Source organism: Amblyomma mixtum, chromosome 4 (genome assembly GCF_055824585.1).
Source record: "Amblyomma mixtum isolate Tamu chromosome 4, ASM5582458v1, whole genome shotgun sequence".
NCBI classification, from domain to species: domain Eukaryota; kingdom Metazoa; phylum Arthropoda; class Arachnida; order Ixodida; family Ixodidae; genus Amblyomma; species Amblyomma mixtum.
The window spans coordinates 11,495,430-11,512,926 of record NC_143015.1 but is presented as its reverse complement, the minus strand read 5'-3'; the positions used below and the strand labels follow the sequence as shown (position 1 = coordinate 11,512,926).

Sequence of the window (17,497 nt, the reverse complement as noted above, 5' to 3'; positions counted from 1 at the left end):
ACTCACACACAACTTAACTAGCCATAGCTTAGCTTGGCCATCCACGATGACTGATACAGCGAAGTAAAACCTGCATTAGTTCTGACCTCTGTCTTGCATATGTAGTGCAAGACAAGCGTCTGACAAAAAATGTAGGCCCAAACTATCATCTACCAAGTTTGAAGATTGATAAAACTCTTTGATAAAACCTGCAGTGTAAGGTAATTAATGCCCCCATGGCAGATAAATTCAGGAACAGTAGTTAATGGAAACGAAATTAGCAGATGCCAAAACAATAACAATGACCAGCCTGGGTTGTGACATGACAAGGAGCCCGTAGAGGCGTTTGTTGCCACTTCCGCTTGTCATGACCACGCATCACATGTCATGCTTAGTCATACACCTCATAATACACACCCGGCATGTGTGATCACACGACCTGACACTTGTCATCGAGCCAGGCGTGACAATGGACACCGCCAAACGAGCTGACAAGCTTCTTAAGCTGTCGCATAAAAGAAGACCCAATATGCTGATCATTATTCAAAATATTTTCTAGATAGATCAGTCCCGAGGAACTTCTAGAGATTTTACCACCCCCGGAAGGAAAGAAGTGACAACGGTGACTTGGCAGCTTGGCCCCAGAGTGGTTGATGCACTAGCTGACGAGAGTGGCTTTACAGGTAGTGATCATCATAATCAGCCTAACAGGAGAAAGACTTCTCCCATATAAATATTCAAATTAACCCTGTCCTCTGTGGCCACCTTATCCTCACAAAGTGCCTGATTTCATCCACCCGGCAAGCTATCCGACATCCCTTGCTTTGCTTGCCCTCTCTTGTAAATCCGCTCCTTTACCCTGAACCCTTTCAGGCGCCATTTTTTGTTTTGACTGAAATCAATTATTCTTCCACCTAAGTAGTATATTCAGGCCTCAAGAAAGGAATTTGTTAGTTTTCGAGCATGAAAGACCAGCAGGCAAGTTTTTACAACGATGTGGAGAATTCCGTACAAAGTGTCAGATTTGTTAGAAATAGTACCATCGAAATGTTCTCATGTGTCAGGTAAACACCCTAGGGATCATGGAATCACTTTGTGTTTCAAAGATGCACATTACGCTCGAAATTGAGCAAAAACAATCGATGTTTTCACTTGCGGCAAAATCTGTCTGCACAAAAACGGCGGACAAAGGGCTACCTAGCTCACTCCTATGTGAAGTATTACTTACTGCATTCGCTACATGGTACAAAAAAAGCAACCTATTTGCAATAAGAAGGGTGCTCAATTTGACTGGAATAATGAAATCCCTGCTAAGTGTACCAGTTTCTCAGAAAAAGCTGCAAGTTTGCCTCGTACGCAACTGTGTACAAAGCGCCTTAAAGGGTTAGAGAGACCGGCGGTGATCTTGCCTTCATGATAGGTGCCCTGCCCTGGCCTATTTCTTCTTCTTGGTTTCGAGTAGAATATCACTGACATTCCCTGGCCCACTGTGCCATATTCCCGTCTCGTAATGTTACACCTTTCCAAAGGTAGTGATACTGCATGGAGCAGCACGACATATAGGACGTGCAAGACATGTAGACAAATAGACATATAGACAAGCCTCACAAGGGTCTTGCCTGACCCTTTTCTTGTGTGGCCCGCCCACTCACACACACTGTAAAAAAAAAAAAGCCGCCGCTTACCAGGAGTGGCACTATCGCTCAAGATGGTCGCACTCTCGCCATGCTGGTCCATGGCTGGGCCATTCACCGTGCCATCCTCCTGTGACCCCAGCTGCTCCACAACATTGGTGACGAGCTCAGTCATGGCCCCTTCAGTGCCGTCGCTCTCTTCACTCTGAGTGAAGAGGGTGCTGCGTGCGGGACTGTGCACGGCCGCCTCCTCACCCCCTGCACGGCCAATATCGCCATTTTTCAAGGACTGCCTATTAACACTGCTTGGGGGAGACTGGAGTTCACCACTACCATTCTCCACTGTCTCGGCACGAATGGAGTTACTTTTTGGTGTAGAAATTCCACTATGGCTGCAGGCTAGAGATAGCAAACGGGGCAGAATTTCTGTGGTGTCATTACTTCCACTCTCCGCCTCCACCGGGCTCTTGGGAGTTTTAATCGTCGACGTGCCGAGTTGGACTTTACTGGCACATTCAAGCTCGGAACTGATGTTCTGTGATGGCACTTCTACAGTTGCATGCTTCTGATCTTCAAGTGCAATGATCTTGCAGGAACCTGAAGCAAAGAGTGTTTTTCTGCTCAACACTTCATGCAAAGACAAGTTTCTGCATTCAACCTGCTGGCAAAAGTCCCCAACATTGCAAACACCACTTGGCGACGAAGCCTTCACTTCACTACACCCTTTCGTGGGATGCGCAGAAGCAGCACAGTCCACACCTGCCGCATCTTGGGGCTGGGCTGCTGACAACAGCTCAGTTTCTGGCGACACAAGTGTGGCAGAAGATTCTGATGGTGCCCCTGTCATCTGCCCACTCTTGTTGTGCTCCACTGTCGTCTGCCCACTCTTGTTGTGCTCCACTGTCGTCTGCCCACTCTTGTTGTGCTCCACTGTCGTCTGCCCACTCTTGTTGTGCTCCACTGTCGTCTGCCCACTCTTGTTGTGCTCCACTGTCGTCTGCCCACTCTTGTTGTGCTCCACTGTCGTCTGCCCACTCTTGTTGTGCTCCACTGTCCTCTGCCCACTCTTGTTGTGCTCCACTGTCGTCTGCCCACTCTTGTTGTGCTCCACTGTCGTCTGCCCACTCTTGTTGAGCTCCACTGTCATCTGCCCACTCTTGTGCTCCACTGTCAAGGCACAGGCACTCCTGGCACGATGAGCTGCCCTAGTACCTCTCCTGTGCTGTCGGCCAGCAGATAGCGTGGCAGTTGTGAGAGAATCCTGAACAGTATTATTCTCGAGGGATGTGGCCAATGGCACAGAGCATTGTCCCCGTCGGCGGCGACTAGGTCGCATTACTTTTGTTTCAGAATCAGGAGTGCTTGGCTGGGCTTCAGTATTTGTGCCCTTCACAGGGAGCATCGCTATGCCAGCAGGCTTGGAGTTGCCAGAACTTAGTGGTTTCGACACCTCCGGAAGGGTGCTGCCACCAGTAGACGTGTCTGGCCCTGCTGACAGAGACGCACTTGTCTTATCAGAATCGTATAACAGCTCGCTGTAACCAGCAGTGGACTGAGACGTTTGGTCAGGCAGACCTCTTGCGTCAAGATATTGCAGCAAGCCTAGCTGCTCAAAGTGAAGTTGAAACATGGAGACAGGTAGTCCGAGTGCCTGCTTGACAAGCTTGTGGAATGCACCGAGAACAGCCTTGGCCTCTCTGCCCACCCGACGCCTCTCCAGGGGGGGGCTGGTGCAGGAAAGCCTGCGCTTCCTGAAGTTGTAGTTCCGTGCACTTGCAGTGTCTACCGTTTGCTCGCATATGGTCCGCCGCCTCTTGCACGCCGGAGACCACGGCTTTGAAGTGAGAGACTCCAATGCCTCCGTGGACTGGCATGGCTGCTCTGTGCTTTCACTGCTCTGCGATGCGCTCAGATGGATGACACTCGTGTTGTCTTGACTACTCCAGCTAAAGTGGGTGCCCTGGCTGATCCAACAAGCCTCACTGTCTTCAAACATCTCTTTCTGGGAGCTCTCCAGTTGGTCAGCGCTGTTCTCTCCACTAGAAACTGAAAGCAGGGGACTGCCATTTTCGGCATGGAATTTACTCTCATCTTTTGGTCTGTCACATAGCGTTGCGTGAACTGCGACCTCATTCTGGCCGTCGCAGTTTCTTCCCTGAACAGTGCTGACCCGTGACACGTGATCACCATCTATGTCGTCTTCTAAGCCCTGTTTCAACACGACCGCGACAGTAATCTCGACTTCGCCACGCCCGGGCGATGACGGGTAGCTGCCTTCGGCCAGATCAGCCTGTCCGCAAGATGAATGCGCGCTGCTAGCTCGTGCTTCAGATTCGGGTCCTCGCGCAAGGAGGCTCTCATCATCGGGTCGATCCGTCCGGAGCGACAACTTCGGATGGCAGATCTCTCTCTGGGACAGCGTCGTTTCGATCGGATGCAGAGGTGAACAGACGTCGGTGCCAATGGACGAGCGAGTCTCTTCTTCTGGGCCGATCGAACTACTGTCGCCACTCTCGAGGTTCCTCTTGTGAGCCGACAGTCGCTTTAGTTTCTGTCGGCAGCGTGATGAAAGAAAAAAACACAGCCACTGAGTTTTGACATCCGACGCGGAAACAAATGCGAACGATCTGACAGACGAGTGAGGAAACCAACCTGCAGCTTGCGTTCCTTCTTGGCGAGCTCTCTTCGAATTTGCTGCAACTTTTGAAGGATCTAAATCAGAGGAACAAAAAAAGTTACAATTTAGACTAAGCTTCGCGCCGAGAACGGCCGTAACAACACTGCGTGAAAAAATGCAAAAGCGGTAGCGCAAAGGGTTTACGTACATCTGATTGTCGACTAGACGACTCCATAGCCAGGTGCTGGCAGAACTGCGAACTGTCATCACAAAATTTACAAGCCGGCACAAGTTAACACAAAGGCTAGCACCAGCCAGCGAGCTTGCAACTAAAGACTGGCGCGCGTCGCCATGTTTTGCTACGTCCGCCACCTGTCGATCATTTTGTTCCGTCTGCATCACTGAACTGCATAGCGCACGTAGTTTTGTTCTTAAACTCAACGCAAAGCAATGAAAAGGTTTTTGTTGCATTGTCTTCTGCTTTCTCGAGTTATTTATCAGTTAGCATGGAGATCAGTGGTTAGCATATGTGTGCTTCTATCACCAGGTGCGCCTGAGAGTCCATAGTTTATCGTTAATCTCTTGACCGAATAAACCTGTAAGGAGGAATAGCCTCCTCAATTATTTTATGCAAAAATAAAAACGGTTGTTCATTTATCAGCGTTCACCTCGGAGCGAGAGTCAGCTCGCAACACCCAGAGGAGGTTATGCGTGGTACGATTCGTTCTTATCTGGTGCAATAATGGCTGCGTTTGGGCGAGTTGGTTAGACATGTTAAACCTGGAAAGCGCATAAAAACAACGGACAACAGAAAGAGACAGACACACGAGCGCTTTGTGTCACACGAGCGCAGACACAGCGCAGACAGACACACGAGCGCTCGTGTGTCTGTCTCTTTCTGTTGTCCGTTGTTTTTATGCGCTTTCCAGGTTTAACAAACTTATCTGGTGCTTGCCTTCCGACCGTAAAGGTGGAATGGCGGTGAGGCTAGGTCATCTTAAAACTGAATTTTTGCTACAGAACGACTGACGAGAAAGATGAATACTGCAGCGCGCGTGACAAGCACTGTTAGAAGTCTACTGAACCAAGCATCACGAATAAAAGCCCATTCAGGCACAATTTGGTGCAGTACACTTGATACACTCCGTCCAAAAAGCAGTACCATGCCTATCTTAGAGGCGCTAATGTGAATCAATATCCGACTTCTTCTTACTGATTTAGGCAAGTACTTCACAGAAATCTGGTATGAAACAATTTTGCCGACAAAATGTCATTTCTATGCTAAATTTAAACTCGAACCAGAATAACGCTCTTAGCGCTCCAAGCGGAAATAAGCTTTTTTGGGTTCAATTTCGGGCACTCGTTTGAGGCACTCTCTCGTTTTCTATTCTTCTAGTTCACTCTATAACTTCGCTTTAGCTGCATGTTCTTGCTCCTGGAAACAACTCAAAATTAATAAAAGACATAAAACTATCTATTGATTTATTGTTTTTTTTTTAATTTTAAAGCAGGACGATGGTAGGGCAAATGCCCCAACTCTATGAATGCCCCTGTAGCAAGAAAACCGTGTGTTTGTTCGTGTATATTTCTGTCACCAGGTGTCCCTGAGTGTGTTGTTGGTGTGTTGCTGGCCAGCCAGCCGAGCTAGCTTTTAGAGCTGCGCGTTCCAGCCAGCCAGTGTATTGGTTGTGTCAATTCTTTGGTTCCTTTTTTAATTCCTCAGTTTTTCTGTTGGAAACGACCGCATCAAGCTTTTATCCTCTTCATGATCAGCTGAGAGACGAATTATGAGGTGAGAAAGCTTCTTGCGCCTTCTATTGCGTGCGGAGAGAGCTCCCGATTTAGCGTTTTTCTGCGGCGACCCATCGACGACGCTCCGCAGCTGATCGCTACGATTTGCTTTTTTTTTAGGTTACTTTCGCTTTTCACTGGTTGTGACGCGGTTCTCGAAGGTTGAACCGAAACTTTCTTCGTTGTGGTTTGATTCGGGGGCGTTGACTTCGGCCGTGGTCTATTTCGCGCACCGCGGTCGCCCTTGTTTCGGTTTGGAATAGTTGGGGGACGGAGGCCGTGAAAGCTGAGCGGCAGAATCTGAGCCGTCGATCCGGGCATCAACCGAGAGCCTGCGTGAAGGGAGACGTTGCATCCGTTCGTGCGATGTGCGTCTGTGCGTGTCGTCGGAACGACATCCGCCAGCGCGTTGTTTCGGGTATCGGACACTGCGTGTTTGCGTGCGACAACATCGGCGACGCGCGGCAAATAGCAGTGGCGGCGCGCGGTCTGTGCTGCTGCTCGATAGATCGGCCAGTCCGCATTGCAGCGGCTTCAGTGTAGCTGCACAGTACGCGCGATCTCCGGGGCCACGGAGCTGAACCGCGCTGCATCAGTTTTTGTGATGTGTACTACACATCGCGGCGTATTCTTCGAGTCCCTCTGTCAAGCTCACCGTTGAGTCACCTGATCGAGTGCTCTGCGTTCGTCTCGGCAATTGTCCGACGACCCAGCGCGGAGCGCGCGCCTGTAAATGCGGGAGCAAAAGAAAAAAAGAAATACGTGCGCCCGCGGTAGCGTTTTATAATACTGTTTGCAAATTATTTCATCTTTTTGCTTTCTTACGCGCCGTGGTCGTGCGTCAGTTTCATCATCGCGGGTACGTGTGATCATCGACCCGTTAACGTGTCGGCTAGTCGCGCGGCGCGCGCGTTTGGCTGCAGTTCTGGGAACCGTAATTACTGGGCGTGCACATCGTGTCTGTGTGTGTTTGTCTTTTGTTTTTCGTTTTGCTTTCAAGGTCATCAGACTGGCTAGTGCATGGGACATAGTCCCTTAGGTAGCGTGCCACCGCGCTCTCTGGTAGTACGCCTCCCAAGGTTCCATAAACGCAATTCGCGCTTCGCTTCCCTGCAGTGCCGCACTGCACGGGCAATTTTTCTGTGCTGTTTTTTCGTTGCTCGCTTTTATTCCCCGTTTTTTGATCCCCGTCTCAGTCTGACCGTAGCGCCGGAGGCCAATCGAAAGAGAGGCGCTGCTTAAACGGTCCGTCGTTAACCTCTGGTCGCTGGTGCAAGAGACCGCGAGCTTGCGTTGTCGGAAAAGGACAGACAAAAAGACAATAAATAAAACGGGCATATAGGAATGGCTGCACCGAGCTCACAATGGCCTAAGTGCCGTTCAGAAAGGAATGGCGTACGTGATATGTTCCTCGTTGGCAGTTTTATGATGCCATAATTTCCATCATTCATAGAAGAGAAAGGATATCCAAACTGTGCTTTGATGACAATTACTATTAGACTGTCACACACACAAACACCAAGCGACATGCAGCCGCAAAATTTGATTACAGTTATCAGGGCCCAGCACATATTTGAGTGCAATGCAGTTAAGGTGCTATAAAACCATCTTATGCATTAGCTATAAATATAGTGTATACATCAATAAAACGGAGAGTTGAGCTAGTTACTGCTGGAAAAAAAACAGTGCTGAGACGAGAGACAAAGAAATAAGACAACAGGACCAGTGCTGACTATCAACTTAAAGTTGATCAGAAACAACACGCAATATATACTCCATCGACAACCAAGGGTGCATGGTAACACTATAGAAAAGCTATGGAATAGCTATGGAAAAAAAATTAGACATCAAAAATTTTAATGGTGCCATTATTCATTTTAAAAAGGTGATTATATATCTCAACTCTGCACCAGGATAACTCAAATGAGGCTGCGTTTTTGAGCAGAAAAAGATTGAGAAACTCCTGTGGTTTTCAACTATTTTGTTAGCTTTTGCCAAGTAAACAGCTCCGAATTATTCGTCAGCACAGAATGTTTGCCATTTGACAACGAATGCCAAGACTGACTCAGCAATGAGCACGTATGGCTTTCATTGCTGATGCCGTGTTTTTCCGCTAATTTATTTTGCAGTGAAGGCATATACTGTTGATGTACATTCTCAAGTTTCTGGAACAAACTGCCCACACTACTTCGAGGGCTAGAAAAAGGCAGGACCTTATTTTTCGTTATAGAGAAAAAGCACCAACATGAAAGAGTGACATGGACAAGCGCTTGCTGACAAATTACCTTTTATTGAATGAAAAACACTCAATGTACAGGCATGAAGTGATGATGCTAATGAGAGGCAGTAAACATCGCATGTTGTAGAGGGCCATAAAAGAAATAAAAGACATGCATGATAAGGTGATTCAGCTGAAAACGATAGCTTAGACAAATGTTTAAAAAAAAAGGTTAACTATAACCATGTGTGTAACGAGGCCAAATGGAAATGAAAAGAAAGGTCTAAAACCAATAGGCGGCTGTAAAAAGTGTGGCTGCGTTGTTGCAAAAAGCAGTGACTTTCAGTTAATCAGGCATGCACGGTTCCCGACTTCATTTTCATGCTCAAAATTCAGCAGCGCCTTTTAAAAAAGGCACGTCACTCTGGTACAGCGGTTCTCTGTGACATGCCAACATGACATGGTCAACTTGTCGTGCTAGACACATCAGTTTTTGCATCAAGAAGGCCTTGGTGGCCAGTGGGTTCATAACTTTGTTGTGCAATTTGTGGCCTTCGTGTGGCCACGTAAAGCACCTGCATAGGATTTCACAGCCAGAACTGGGGAGGCAAATGCGACTCTTCTATGACTGCTTGTATGTTGTATGTTACATCCAACACCCTGAATGGATCACTGAGAGAAGTTACGAGCATACGAGAAGCTTGCATCCCAGGCTATAGATTTCTGGTGCCACGTGTTGAACAAGTCGCCAGACGCAACTGACAAGAATGAAAACGGTGGGTTTGTGAAGGCACTGGGGCAAGCACAAGTCTTAGAAGAAGTTACCAAGACGTTGGTGAAGGGACCAAAGTTGAGCCTTGCGTACCTAAGACTGTGGCTCACGAGCTTCTGTCATGTGTATGGCTGGGAAGAAGTCTGCGGCAGACAGTGGGCAATGGTTGTCGGATGGAGTGGATGGTATGTCTGAGCCGGAGATGAGCACTGTTGTCATCTTTTTCAACGACAGTTGTCTGCAGTTGCAAGCAGATAAAGAAGGGGGTTCATAATGATGGTTCAACAGCGCAAACACCCACAGACCAAGAAGGAGACAAGACACACACACCAGTCTGGTCTCCATCTTGGTCTTTTGTGTGCTTGCGCTGTTGTACCATGATTGTGAATCTACACCAACTAGCCCAGTCTGCAGTTCTTCTAAAGAAGGAGGTTTCATGGTGGGGTTGCCAGGAACCTACAAAGAAGAGACCTGCCGTGTGGTGGAAACGAATTCTGCTCCAACAAGTCTCGGGCCAAGCAAAGTGAAATCCCGAGTTGTCACCCTCATTCAGAACCTGGAATTGGAAACGACGGCAAATACTATAAGTCAGTGCAAGGGAAAGAGTTTAAGCATGCTGTCAAGCCTGTGCAAGCCTGTAAATCAGATGTGTTGCAGATACGTTGGCTGCATCACGAATCATCCGATCGGTTTGTTTCCTGTGCTCAGGGCATAGTCTACTCAATTCCCTTGTCTTGTGGTCATGCTTACGTAGGAAAAACCGACAGATACCTTAACAAAAAACTGTCAGAACACAAATACAATGTAAGCACACGAATCTCGGTCCATCTGGGTGTTCATTGCCGCGACTGTAAATGCACTCCTCACTGGAGTGACACGAGTGTGCTGAGCAGGTGCAGTGACCAAATCACGCGAGAGATAATTGAAGCCAAAAAAAAATCGCAAGCCTAAAAGACCGCTGTGTCAGCACCCCATCCATAGCCGTTCTGGATAAGGAATTTTGTTTCCTTGCGACAGCTCGGCAGTCATGATTTCCTGCTCGTGTCCTGCTGCGACTGTCTATGATTCATGTCTTATCCTTCTTGTTGTTTTTGATGCCTTGAGTATATTTACCGATGTGTCAGAGCAATGAAATTTCAGTTGTTAGTCAGCGCCTGTGTCTCGTCCCCCCTTTTTGCGTCCTTCATGAAGTTTGCGCTGTTTTCGTGTGATGCTTTTCACTGCCGAGACTCATAAGGAAGTGGCATTTTTCATTTCCATGTTTTGCCGTATTGCCCTCAAAATCGCTGCAAATCGGAATGCAGCGTGCAGCTGGGCAGAGGGGGTGCTGTTCAGAGCCGATGGGAAGGACTGCTTTTTCATCCACTTGCACAGCGTGTGTGTGTTGTTCCACTTTCCAAACTGCGCTCCTGTCGTATCAGCGCAGCGAACGGTGAAAAAGGCCACTGAGACAGGAAGCAGCTGGGCGAAGGAGGGCACACTTCCCGTGGCAACAGACAGGGCTCTGGCAACTCGGCTCTTTATTTATTAATTTTTTATTTGCCAATGACTGCTGGCTTTATTGCAAGGACTCAAGCAGGAGTGGCATTCATGTTAATATTCTTTTTCAGAATAAAAACAAAATCAGCGCAGTACACATGACATATCACACAAATAAATTCCAAAAAGCAACAACAACATTATACAGCGCAAGATAACACCTCGTGTGAGAATTTCACGAAACGACCACTGCAAATAGATGTTCAGATGACCCAAAATTAAGAGCTGTTACGCTTTCGGGACCGTGCCATAGGCCTTTTTGTAAAATGCACGATCGATTTGGGCGCGCTCTCAAGCTCAATTTTCCGCATGTTGGAACACGTGCCACCATCTGGTGGAGTTAGATATCTATATTTTTGGTTTCGGCGTGGTTTGCTTTTTTCTGCAAATGCTGTAAATGGTGCCATAGTTCAGGTCTCTACAATACTAGCGTTGAGGGCATTCCATTTCCATACAGTCCGTGGGAAAAAGGAATTTTTAAAAGTTTCGATGCGTCACGAGAACTCCTTCACATTTAATGAGTGGTAAGATTGTGTGAGGTGACCACTGTTGACCGCTGCATTCATTCTGAACGTGCAATATATATAAAGGTAATCAAGTCCAATTCCATTGACAGTATTTGGATAAGAGTAGTTTTTTTATCATTTGCAAGCTATATTGGCGAGAGATTGCATTTAATGAGCCAGTTATAATGGAAAGTAGCAGGCGTTTTGAATGTGTCAGACGGGCTAGGTTTAAGGGGCATATAGAACTTGATGGCAGTATTTTCAGCTAATCACTGTGCGCAGAGTGTAATGAGGCTTTGGGCCTTAACATTTCACGTAGCACTAGTTTGTGAAGCACTGACAGGTTTTAGGGATTAGGAATATGGTGACCGCGGCTGGCGAAGGACAGGGCTAATTGTACAGAGACATGGGAGAGGCCTTTGCCCTGCAGTGGGCGTAGTCAGGCTGATGATGATGATGACAGCTTGTATTGCTCAACAGGTTTTGGACAGGGTAGCTGCTTCAGTAAACTATTATAGATTTAGAAGAGCAAGGTTCCGGGCTTGTTGGTAATGCATTTAAAAGGAAGAAACAGCGTGAAGAAATACGGACACACGAAGAAACGACACACGCACGAGCGCCGACTCACAACTGAAATTTTATTCTGGTGGAAAGACCGAATTAAGTAGAAAACATGAAGGGGTGGGTAACAGAGCTGCTGCAGTGATAACTGGCAATCAGTGTGCTCGCGACACAACATGGCAATAATAACGCAACAGGGAACAAAAGAATGTTATAAACGTTAAAAAGATGGTGTAAAGGGCCATGAAACGGTGGTCAGGTAGGGAACATTAACAAAAAACAATGAAAAAATACCCAAAAGGGTGGGGAATGGCAAAAACTATGGACACAGATGAGATTATACAGGTGAAAATTATAAAAAATAAAACAAATAAATGTGACGAAGGTAAAAGCTTTAAAAATGTGCCCAAAAGAGGGGGGGGTAGGGGTGGAACTAAAAGCAAGATAAAAGCAGTACCAACGAGGATTCCGTGCATTAATCAGCTGTGTGTGGCACACCAGAAACCTTAGGTGTTGGTGAATTCACCCCGAAAAACCAGCTTTTTTTTTGAAAAGGAGTGGGATGGAGTACTGACGCATTCTTGGTCGGCATAATGGATGTTGAGGGCTTCAGTGATTTCCCTCCTCAGCCTATCTCGTCCTCGTCCAGTCCATTATGCCGGTCAACAATGTGTCAGTACTCCATCCCTCTCCTTGTCAAAAAAAAGAGCTGGATTGCTCATCAGAATACTTTCCAGCTCTGTCATCAGCTCCCACAGTACAGCTGTAACATTTAAGTGTGCAGTTGGGATGAGATCAGCATATATTGCAAAATTCTTTTAAGTTTTTTATTTTGTGCGTGCAGTTAGCATTGTGTGTTGCAATGCATGTCACTCATAGAAGCAGACAGTTGGTTCACAGGAAGTTCGGGTGCTTGAACTTCCAGTTCTGTCTGTGGCTCACGCGTAAATCAGCCAAATGAGAGAGCTGGGCATTTGAATCTGCTAACATTGGGCACCTATGGACAGTTATTGCTGGTCTAGCATGCTCATTGTTAAGGGCAACTCCGGGGACTTGAGTCACTTTGGGACGTTAAACCCCATAAGCTAAACCTTTTTTAACATTTTGAGTTTTTAACGTTTTGAGTTAATCACATCGCATTCTTTACAGACCCCTCTCTCCGGTACAGAAAGCCATCTTTCAAAATAGCTAGAAGTATTTGATAACGGCAGAAACCAGGAAACAGAAACTGGATTTCGGCTGAACTATGACGTCAAGACATACCAGCCTGTGGCATCGTGGATACTGTCCCAAAACTTATCGTGTATGCGTTGATCGGCTGTAGGTGACAGCTTGGGTCATTACTTGTCTGGAACGACCAAAAACAAGCATGAAATTCTGTTCGTCAGGCAACACAGAGCGAATGTCAAATAGCGCGCCAAACTGTGGCAGCACACACACAAGGTTGCCGGTAGAAATCGCCCCAGTTGAGGCCGCGAAGTGGAAAATTTTAAAATTAATTTGCGGTGCAACAAGACATCATCCGGCTATGAAATTTGGCACAAATGACCAGAAAACCAAAAAGGGTTCAGCTTAAGTTAAGGACAACACAGCGAGTTATGGAAAGAAGAGTGATAGGTGTAACGTAGAGAGATCGGAAGCGGCGGAGTGGATGAGGGAACAAACGCGCGTTAATGATATCCTAATTGAAATCAAGAGGAAGAAGTGGGCTCGGGCAGGGCATGTATTGCGAAGGCAAGATAACCGCTGGTCCTTAAGGTTAACGGAGTGGATTCCCAGAGAAGGCAAGCGTAGCAGGGGGCAGCAGAGAGTTAGGTGGGCAGATGAGATTAAGAAATTTGCGGGGATACGGTGGCGGCAACTGACAAAGGACAGGGTTAATTGGAGAGACATGGGAGAGGCCTTTGACCTGCAGTGGGTGTAGTCAGGCTGATGATGATGATGACCTGAAAATTGCAAAAAGCTTACCCTGAAAGTTTCAATAAAATCTGTGGAGGCCCAAAAAACGCGGGAGTGCTTGTAGGCAGCGCTGTGTGCAGAGTGGGCTGTATCACTTCTGCACCACTCAGAGGGGGGGGGGGGGGGGATGGCAGAGTTTGAGATCCTTTTTTTTTTTTCATTTGTTGGCTCTTTGTGCCTGTTGCATTGTTGTGGATTTCTCTCAACATCTGCCTGCAGACACAAACAGCAATGTAGGTTTCGAGATTGTGTGTATTATGTGTTGCCTCTTTTTTTTCCTCAAAATGTTACCAGTTAACTGTTTGGTGGAGAGTTTGTTCATGCTACTTATTGCTTAGCCTTAAGGTCTTTTATGTTTGTATGACACATAATTGTTTTCTAAAACATTATGTGTAAATTTTCTTTGACGTTATATGATACTTTGTCAATACTGTTTGCTGCAGAACTCGACTGAACTTTTAAAATGTAATTCTTGTTAATGTATCTTTTGTTACTTAGCTATTATCCATGTTTTTAGTCATATATTGTGTGTAAAAGGTATTTTATTTTCCTTTAATACTCTGCATCATCAGGTCATCACCTACTGGCTCGTTGGTGGTTTTGTAGGCCTTTGTCAAGCTGTCAGGAACAGCTTTTTGCCTATAAACCCGCCAGAATCTTTCTGGAAAATAAAAATTGAATTGAACTGAATTGATAGTGCTTAACTGACTCCATCTTGCTTGCTGTGTCAGTTCAGATGCTCACTGCTCTGTCAGAGGCAGAGAGCAAGATTGTGGTCACTTGACACTGGACGAAGACGTGCCCACATGTAGGAAAGGACGATGCGCATGAAAAAAAACCAGAGCATTTACAGTAAAACATGACCATCGTGTTGCTTTTTGTAGAGAGGTAGGCACACATTTTTGGAAAGCAGTAGCTGTGCGACGGTTGTCAGGAAAATGGGGGGGGGGGGGGGGAAGAGCTGTGGAGACAAAAATGTCATTTTTCCTCTTGAAAGCTGCCCTCGAATGAGGAAGAACACAGGTGTACAGTGCTGCAGTGCATTAATTTCGTGAGGAGTCGGTGGGAACAGAAGCTTCCACAGTGAGTGGGTTCAGCATTTAGAAGTGGCTACACGAACCCCTGGTTAGGGGGCACACGAGGAGCATGGGTCATCTTTTCAATTCAATTCAATTCAAAACTTTATTTCCAACGACTCGTTGGGGGTCATGAAGCAAAAAGCTGCCATTGGCAGCTTGAGGGTGCCTGATGCCCGTGCAATGCAGCAGCACATATGCAACAGAAAATTCTGAGCACATGTGCAGTTAACCTTCACACAATGCTTGCACAGTGTGGGACCCCCATACGATGTGCAATATTAATGCTCTTGAAAAAATTCAGAGACGGGCATTGCGTTTTATTTATTCCAAATACGGTCGCACGGATTCGGTATCTGAATTAATGACAAAAAATGGTATTGTCACTCTCCAAGCAAGAAGCAAATTCCTGTCTTAAATTTTTATTTATCTTACTTAATCACAAACTCGCACTTGATCCTAGCCCTTACGTTTTCCCTCTTACCACTAGGCAGACCCGCCACTCTCATGCCCTCTCTTCAACGCCACTTTGCAGGGACTAACTTACAAAAATTCTTCTTTTTCCCTAATACAATTGCAGATTGGAATAGTTTGCCTGCTTCTTCCCTCCAGTCTTTAGGTATGCCGGAATTAAGTATGTAATGACTATGAAATCTTGCCTCCTGTCAGTTCTTGGCTGTTGGTTTTGGTGGTGTCAGTTTTTTTTTTTGTGCTTATATTTTATGTGTTGTAATAACCACTTCAGCTGGTCTACTCAATGTGTTGATGTGTTTTGTAACTGGTGCATTCATGCTTTTTTGAATGTTATGTAAATAATATTCCTGCTTGGGCACTCAGCCTGCAGTATGTTCAAAATAAATAACAAAAATAATAAACAAATTGACTGATCGAAAGGCATTCGAAACATATCAAAACACAGCAAGAAAGCATACAGGACGAAAAACTGAAAGGCAATGAAAATACAGTGAATAACATTAGCTGCGCAAAAACTGCGATGAGAGAAAAATTTCACCCATCCGTTTTCTATTGCATGTGCTTAAGTCAAAATTTTCACACAGGAATTTGTTAAGCAAGCATGGCAAGTTGTGCGTGAGCGACTGTGGCGTATAATTTGTACGTCTCTGTGGTATCAGCCACGTCTCGGATCCACGGGGGCGACAACCACTTTTCTGTTTCTGCAACTGTGAAAGGAATTTTATGAGGCTCTTCAACTTCTCTATAGTTTCCTTAGCTCGCAGCGACTAGGCATGCAGGGGAAAAATGATGCTGTCACAAGTAGATACGTTTATCGCAAAGTGCAGCAGTTATTATCATCAGCATCAGCCTGACTACGCCCACTGCAGGGCAAAGGCCTCTCCCACGTCTCTCCAATTAACCCTGTCCTTCGCCAGTTGCGGCCATCGTATCCCCGCAAACTTCTTAATCTCATCTGCCTGCCTAACTTTCTGCCGTCCCCTGCTACGCTTGCCTTCTCTTGGAATCCAATCCATTACCGTTAAGGACCAGCGTTCATCTTGTCTTCGCATTACATGCCCTGTCCAAGCCAATATCTTCTTGATTTCGACTAGGATGTCATTAACCCGCGTTTGTTTCCTTACCCACTCCGCCCTCTTCCGATCTCTTAACGTTACGCCAATCATTTTTCTTTCCATAGCTCGCTGCGTTGTCCTTATCATGCATATCATGCATAGTGCTAGAAGCCTTGAGAGCAAGCCAAATGCAGAGTTTAATTTCAGCTGGTCGAGATTGAGCTTTGACTTGGGCATTTTCAGACGGTGGTGCAACTTTTTCCTTCTTGGTCTCCCCTCGTATTCGCATTTTTCTGCATCATGGCAGAACTTTTTAATATGCATGTATTTTGTGCCTGCACTGTCTGGTGTGCACAGCAATTAAGTTAAGGGAATAATAGAATCTTCAAGGAGCATCTATTTTTGCATGCCGACTCCAAATAAGTAATTTATTTAGTGCAAAGCAAGTCCTTGTTCACTTATATAATAAGTTATGTAACTTTTTGCCGAGAGCTTTCAATGAATTTTGCGCACAAAACTTGCTAAGACGCATGCCATTGGCTTATCTTGGCATCAAACTATGCAATAAGGGCAAAATTATTATCCTGCCTATCATAGAAGTTGAGTTACAGAGTTTTGAATTTGCCACTTCACAAATGAGAAGGAACTGATGATTTCCAGAATCCTATGACTCTCCTTCTATAACAGCTAGGATGATAATTTCACCCTTGTTGCATAGCTTGATGTCAAGGGAAACCCATGGCATGCAATCTAACAAGTTCCTTGCAGTAGAATTTTTTTCAAACTCTCTGCAAAAGTTACCTAACTTAGTACTGCATGAGTGCACAAGGACTTGTTGTACCTAAAATTGCACATTACATGGAACACAAACTGTGACTTCAGATACTGCAGGACCTCTTACTTAGTAGTAGTAATGATCCAGAACCAGTGCTTCCAAGGCTTTCCCTCTCCTATTGCTGTGCTGGAAGCTATGTGTTGTCTCCAATGCTGTGAGATACTTGTGATGTCTTTGTTTTATGCACAGTTTTTTTTCTCGTGTTCACAGAGGCATGATTGCTGTTTGGCCTCCTTTATTTAGCTGACAGCTGGCAGCTCTGAGCTGTGATGGAATAGAAGTGAAAATTGTGTTGCACACGACAAAGGTATTTTGTAGACAATACACCTCGCACAATCCACTTGCCTGTCACCATCGAAACGTTGGCTGTCGGTCATGACATGGCAGCAGGTATGTGGACTTTGTGGACTGTGTTGTCTACAGAACAGCCTTGTTATGCAGTCGCTTCTACACTGGACAGAGTGGGTGATGTTCAAATGAC

At 46.0% G+C, this 17,497-nt stretch overlaps 2 protein-coding genes across 4 annotated transcripts in view; one reads left to right on the top strand and one right to left on the bottom strand.

Annotated features, from left to right (window-relative positions):
* LOC149345700 (uncharacterized) overlaps positions 1 to 4,646 on the bottom strand; it is a 63,323-nt gene extending 58,677 nt beyond the window's left edge. For both annotated transcript variants that reach the window (XM_089586204.1, XM_089586205.1), the window contains exons 1-3: positions 4,439 to 4,646; positions 4,266 to 4,325; positions 1,665 to 4,164 (exon numbers count right to left, since the gene is read on the bottom strand). In XM_089586204.1, coding sequence (XP_089442330.1) covers positions 1,665 to 4,164; positions 4,266 to 4,325; positions 4,439 to 4,465 — 2,587 coding nt within the window. In that variant the 5' untranslated portion in view covers positions 4,466 to 4,646. The remainder of the gene's footprint in view (positions 1 to 1,664; positions 4,165 to 4,265; positions 4,326 to 4,438) is intronic.
* Positions 4,647 to 5,837: 1,191 nt separating this feature from the next.
* Positions 5,838 to 17,497, top strand: part of LOC149345699 (monocarboxylate transporter 12-like) — a 67,332-nt gene continuing 55,672 nt past the window's right edge. Inside the window, exon 1 of one of the 2 annotated variants that reach the window (XM_089586201.1) lies at positions 5,838 to 6,022. The gene's annotated coding sequence lies outside the window, so the exon portion shown is untranslated. The remainder of the gene's footprint in view (positions 6,023 to 17,497) is intronic. The other variant, XM_089586203.1, reaches the window with a different exon arrangement.